Below are 7,103 nucleotides of genomic sequence, written 5' to 3'. Positions count from 1 at the left end.
TTGATCGACTGCCTCCTGCACACTCCCGACTAGAGATTGAGCCCGCAACCCCGGCATGTGCCCTGACCGGGAATCGAACCTCAATCTCCTGGATCCTAGGTCGATGCTCAACCGCTGAGCCACGCCCGGCCGGGCTCAACGTATTTTCTTGTTTCATTATTCAGTATATTTATTTTTGCTCTCACAGGAATTTTGTTTACTGCTCTGCTAAGTCTAACTATCCAGCTACCATTTAGCCATTTTATTGGGGATAACACTTTGTCCCCAAACCTTTTATTGGCTGCATCTTTCTCTAAAGCCACCATTCTTCAGAGATTCATTCACTGCCTAAAAGGGTCAAAGTAGCTTGGAGTTCTGGGGTGGTTGCATCTTTGCTCCTTGCTGTTTGGTCCTTGTTGGGTCCCTTCTCCCACCTGTAACACATGTTCTCTGCCCAAAATGTGAGGAATGGATGTGAATAAAACTGTAATCTGATTTCTGTGTTAGTGAATATTTTAAACAGATGGTTCAAACTCATTGCTAATAAGAGTTTTATATTTTAATAGAAACTTGTAGTCTCATTTCTCAGACTTAATAACTAAATTTTTTCTCATCTCATTGTATATATGTATATATTCATTCCAGTGTTACATCTCTTTAGATTATTTTCAGTTTTACATGTCTTATTGTAAAATTCAGAAAATGGCAATAGATTATATGTTTTCTAAATATTTAAGATGCTTTTATAAATTAAAAGAAGGTGCTTTGAGTTTATTTTCAAAGCATAATAAGAAAAAATGTTAAGTTTCCTTCATGGCCATTTGAGAGATGAGTGACTGGAGTTAGGTATGTAATTTGAGACCAAAATTAAGCAAAATTCATCTGCTGAAATAGGATCAAGCCTGCCTTTTTCCTCATTAGAAAAGGTGCTTAATACCCTAGGCAAATCAGTCACTAACAATTTTTAATGATCAGCATTAGAGACTTATAATCATTTTGTGATCCACTAATGATTCCCATATCTTTTTCAAACACGCTTGTACTAGGTGATCTTTTGTATTTTATATGTAAGATCACAATTCAAAAACATATTGCATCAATACCTTCACAGTCTAAGTCCCTGTAAAATGAAAATACTGCTAAGGCCCCAGGCAATTATCTAATTTTTAAAGAAATGTATCAGTGTGACAGTGAAAGGAGATGGGCCACTTCACAGATTCATGGGAACAAAATTTGTTTGATTTTAGAATATGCACTTAACTCCACTACATTTAGGTTTAGAAATAGGGCAGCAACATCAGTTTAGAATCTTTGACAGAATGAACCATCAAACTCTTAAAATCATTATTCTGATTATAGACAAAGCTATGGCTTCAGGACACTGACAATTAATGTTGTCAATGCAATTTTCAAACTCCTAACAATTTAGCAACATGAAATAACATGATTTACTAAATTATTTTTGCTTATTTGGGGGAAGGAATGTTAAGTAAAATGTAGAAAGAGTACTAGACTGGAAATCATAAAACCTAGTGGTAGTGCTTACTCTAGCACTACAGAGCTATGAGACTCCTCTGTCATTTAACTCCTCTAAGGATCATGAGAACACTACACAGATGTAAAATACCATCATTATTTTGTGAGTTCATATCACCCTAGTCCATTGAGGTTTCATCAGTGCCGTGTTTCCTTCTCTTTGTTCCATGTCTTCTCTCTTTCTCTCTCTCTCTGTCTTTCCCCCACCCCATCCCCATCTCCAGCTTTGTTATTGAAAGGAATTAAGGCATCTCAGAGCCACATCTGGGATATTAATGAATCAGAGTAAGTAGAGGGGCGTTCACCCAATGAATACCAAGTTTCATGCCTGGGGATCTATGATAATGGCAGTGGCACAGGGAAGAAGATCATGATAGAGCAAAGGTAAAAGAAAGTTGTCCTGTTAATATTTATAACTAAATGGGGAAGAAAAATTGTCAGAGAAGTAAGTAGAGGGAAATTTGCTTGCAACTGGAATAAAATCACACCTAATAAAGACAGTATTACAAATAGGGCTACATGCCTTCCTCTCGTCCATCCCTTTAAGATGGTTCGAAAATCTAAGGGCAAGAGTAGGGAATACTATTTTCTAAGGTTGAATAAAACAAGAATTGGCATATACAAACATCAAATCAATATGTTGTACATGTGAAACTAATACACTATGTACATGTGAAACTATTATATATAATTATACCTCAATATAAAAAAATAATCTGAAAAATTTTTGAAGTTCAGGTTTTATGAAGTAACATGTTAACTTGGTAGATTTCTTTTTGATAGAATATTTATCTCCAAAGGCTATGGTTTCATTGCACTGTAACCAGTTTTATATTAATCTAGCAACCTTATGCCAAGACTTTTTTTTTTTTTTAATGTTTATTAGTACCCTGTTCTTCAAATGCTCTTGGAAACTTTACATTCTAACTAGTTTGCTTATTCTCAGGTTAATAAATCTTTTATTTTTTATTTTTTTTAAACACACAAGAATCAGCACACTATGTGTGGACTGGAACTCCCTATCTACAGGAAATTTCCCAAAAGAAGTAATAGTTCCTAGAGAGTAATTCAGAGAACAGAGAATGTTCCCTAATGCAAATAAGAAATAGAATGGAAAATAAATGAGGAAAAAATAATTAAGGAACTCTAAAACGTTAAGAAATGTGCTAAAAAGAAGAAAGCCATTGGAAATAATAAAGGCGATCTAAAAGAAATACAGACTCAGGAAAAAATAGAGTAAAACTTTGTGAATGTATCCTCACTACTGCCCGGAAAAAGATATTGTATCTGAAGAGAAGATTGAAGTATAAAGATAAATAATTATAATTTACCAGGTGTAATTCACTGAAACTATTGAAGCCTAAATTGTGTGCTCCATTAAATTCCCTTTGCTCTGATTCAAAACTCAGAAAAATACATCTGATTCCTAATTTGACTTCCAGGGACCTTGATATTAGTAAGTAGTTGCCCTGAGTAGTAGACATACCATTTCAGTCATGGGAATGAGATCTCCCACTACAGATTAACAAATTGGTTGTTTGGTTTACAAGTCATTCTCTCAGGTATTTGAATAGTGTGAATTGATTTCCCAGTGCCTGATTCCCTAGGGAGGCCTGACCAAATCAGGCTTCTAAATCTGCAGTTTAACATCAGACCTTCTCTGGTCTGCCAGACCAGAGCAGCTGCCGGCTTCTCACTATGGCCATCCCTCTTTGCTTCCCCCTCTTCTCTCTTCCTTTATCATGTCCCAAAACAAAATTATTAGATACAAAGGAACCAAAATACATAGCATCAAGCATCAACCACAACTTTACTTATATGCTTACACCCTCTTGGGCATTATTTTCCTTTAATTTTGAAGAACTTGGAGAGTAGACTTATACAGCTTCAAGCACTGTCACACACAAGTAGCCATTTAATCAAAACTTTATTCCATCCTGTCTACTACAAAGGGGAAAAGGAATTTTCTCGTCTTTCTGCATACTCCCCACTCCATATAAGTTTATATCCTGGCAGAGATAAGAATGAGGCTGTGGCCTCTGGAACTTTCTCAACTGACAGAACACTAACAAAATAAATATCCTTTCCCACGCATGTCATTGCCAGTAAATCCTTAACTTTTGGCAAAAATCCTCTAGGTGCAAACTTCTAAGTGCAAACATTTTATGTAAATTTCCAGAATGAGTATTTTAGGGTTTGCAGGACAAATGCAAGGACTCCACTCTGTCATCGTAGCACCAAAGTAGCTGCAGACAATACATAAGTAAATGAGCATGGCTGTGTTCCAATAAAACTTTATTTACAGAACAGGTCAACCCCTGCCACAGAACATGCTTTCTTCCTACTTGTCATCTCTCCACATAAGAGAGAAACTTATCTGCCACTCTCCCTGATTTTTACAGTCTCTCTAGTTCCTCCTCACTTTCCTCCCTCCTCCATGCTAAGTCCTGTTTTGTCCATTTTCTAGGTAAGAACTCTCCAGAAGATGGAAAGAGTCAACAGCACATTGTTGACAGAGTTCATCCTGACAGGAATTCCCTACCCATTCAGGCTAAGGATATTTCTTTTTGTGTTCTTTTTGCTGATCTACATCCTGACTCAGCTGGGGAACTTGCTTATTCTAATCACTGTTTGGGTAGACGTGCAGCTCCATGCTCATCCCATGTACATCTTTCTTGGTGTTCTCTCCATCATTGACATGGCCATCTCCACCATCATTGTTCCTCGTTTCATGATGAACTTCACTTCAAGCATCACACCCATCTCATTTGGTGGCTGTGTCACGCAACTCTATTTCTATCACTTCCTGGGTAGCACCCAGTGCTTCCTCTACACCCTGATGGCCTATGACAGGTACCTGGCCATATGCCGGCCCTTGCATTACCCTGTGCTCATGAATGCTAAGCTGAGTACCTTACTTGTGGCTGGAGCTTGGGTGGCAGGATCCATCCATGGGGCTCTCCAGGCCATCCTAACCTTCCGTCTGCCCTACTGTGGGCCCAACCAGGTAGAGTACTTCTTCTGTGACATCCCTGCAGTTTTGAGGCTGGCCTGTGCTGATACAACAGTCAACGAGCTGGTGACCTTTGTAGACATTGGGGTGGTGGTTGCCAGTTGCTTCTCCCTGATTCTCCTCTCCTACACACAGATCATTCGGGCGATCCTGAGAATCCGTACAGCGGATGGGCGGCGCAGGGCCTTTTCAACCTGCGGAGCCCATGTAACTGTGGTAACCGTGTACTATGTGCCTTGTGCCTTCATCTACCTGAGGCCTGAGACCAACAGCCCCCTGGATGGGGCAGCTGCCTTGTTCCCCACAGCCATCACTCCTTTTCTCAACCCCATCATCTACACTCTGCGGAACCAAGAGGTGAAGTTGGCCCTGAAGAGAATGCTAGGAGGCCGTGGGACTAAGAGTCAGGTCTGAAAGTGTGTGTCCCCCACTGGGGAAACCTTCACATTTACAATTCTTTCTAATGTTTAGCTACCAGTGAGTTTTTCTTCTTGCTGTTTCTCTTTTATGTAGCCATATAATATCAATATATCAAGATCATAGTTTAAGGTAAAATACTACTTTCTAGCAGTTCTTTAGTGTCCCTTCCAGTTAAAAATCTCAGCTGCTCGAAGAATAGAGAGTGAAATGAAAGTCACTCCGAAGATAGCAAAATCTGTCACTTAAACACCCAGAGGATTGGCGTACCAAAAATATCCAATGGGCTGTCTAGTCTCTAGGCTGACATTGGTCAAGATCTCATAGGATGGACTGTTTCTTTTGATGGGAGAATATTCTTCAGTTCCGTTCCAATTGGATATATACCTTAGGAGCTAGTAATAGAAGAGAAACCATAGATGCCCTGCTGTGTGCATTTTAACAGGCCTGGCTTTGGGAACTTCCTGAGGCCACTATGGGAACTAAAGTACTTATTCCACTTTACCTGTTGAAGAAATAAAACTTCTCTTAAACTGGTGCTTTCACAGACCAAACCAAATTAAATAATTCAAAAAAGAGAATGCAAAAAAGTTTTTTCAAATGTCTCAATTATAAATTCCTCCACACCAAAAAGTAAAGCTCTCTATGAAACTTCCCATTGAAAGAAAATAGGACAATCAATCAAGGGACCAGAATAATTTATCCAAATTAGTATTTCATAGCAATTTAGATTCATGGGGTTGACAGGCTTTCATTGAGTTAGTCCAAGGCCTAATCAGTATGGGAAAATTTTGTGCAATATCTCTGATTTCAACCCCTTCAATACCTCCAATCTTAACCTATTATGCATCTGCTTCATTCTCAGCTTTTTCTATCGGATGCTTGCTTTATCCATGTGATGAAATCGTGTTATCAATAAAGCAAAGTCTCTTGGTCATAGCAGAGAGTTAACAGTTTAGTCATATGAAGGTTCATCTCCAAAGGACTCACAAGACCACCTAATCAATATAGGAGACAGAAAACTAACCATTCTCAATTTCTCAATGTCCCATTCTGAAAACAAACAATCCACTAGATATCAACTCCCTCAAAGTAGGAAAACATTTGTTAAATAATTTCAAGATATTTAACAAATAAAATGCTTGAATAATGAATTATAAAAATAAGCATGCCGGCCGGGCGTAGCTCAGCGGTTGAGCATAGACCTAGGATCCAAGAGATCTCAGTTTGATTCCCAGTCAAAGCACATGACTGGGTTGCAGGCTCGATCCTCAGTTGGGGGAGTGCAAGAAGCAGCCAATCAATGACAACTCTCTCATCATTGATGTTTCTATCTCTCTCTCTCCCCCCCTCCCTTCCTCTCTCTGAAATTAGTAAAGATATATTCTATAAATAAATTAATTAATTAAAATTTAAATTAAAAATAAGCATAAATCTATAGTTCATGAACCAAAAAGATTTCCAGGCTATTGTACATTTTGTTCCTATTTTCCCAAGGGTTTAGCACAATTGTTATCATAGCTCTTTTCTTAAAAGTTAATTAAATAATATTCTTACATGTCTTTATTCAATTCCATGGGTGGAGTGCTTTGGGGTTCCCAGGCTAAAGCCAGAAGATCGATTCAAACCAAAGGAGCAACATTTTGATAAGCCACATGGGGGTCATATCTAAAGGGTGCAAAAGAAGAAGGCAATAGCAGACAGAGAAAGACTATTGATTGCAAGGGCTGTCGGTGAAGTCATATAAGGAACCTACATTTCCAAGTGACTTGGAGGGCTGCTATCTAGACTATGCACGTACATGAGGGGGGTCACGTGGCCATTTAGAAACATGCAAATAAACAATACCACATGGAAACCTAAATGTCATCTTACCTTTTTTGAGGCCTGAAGGTTTATTTATTTTTTTTTTTTAAGAACAGTTTATTGATTTTTTAGAGAGAAAGGAAGGGAAAGGAAGAGAGAGAGATAAACATTCATGTGAAAGCTCAACATGATTGGCTGCCTCCTGCAATCCCCACCAGGGATCCAGCCTGCAACCTAGGCATGTTCCCTGACCATGAATAGAATTGGCAACCTTTCACTGCACAAGGACAACATCCAACCAACTGAGCCACACCAGCCAGGCTGAAGATTTATTTCCTCACTGGGAGGTGTA

The 7,103-nt window shown here is 38.7% G+C and overlaps 1 protein-coding gene across 1 annotated transcript; it reads left to right on the top strand.

The window, feature by feature from the left end:
- The first annotated feature begins 4,000 nt into the window (after positions 1–4,000).
- OR10G3 (olfactory receptor family 10 subfamily G member 3) lies at positions 4,001–4,942 on the top strand. Its single transcript, XM_016199671.2, has one exon. It carries the CDS (start codon positions 4,001–4,003, stop codon positions 4,940–4,942), a length of 942 nt encoding a protein of 313 aa, XP_016055157.2.
- The last annotated feature ends 2,161 nt before the right edge of the window (positions 4,943–7,103 follow it).

This window comes from Miniopterus natalensis, chromosome 1, assembly GCF_054644295.1.
Source record: "Miniopterus natalensis isolate mMinNat1 chromosome 1, mMinNat1.hap1, whole genome shotgun sequence".
Taxonomy (NCBI): domain Eukaryota; kingdom Metazoa; phylum Chordata; class Mammalia; order Chiroptera; family Miniopteridae; genus Miniopterus; species Miniopterus natalensis.
Note: the sequence above shows the minus strand (reverse complement) of the source record. Positions and strands in the feature narration are given on the sequence as shown.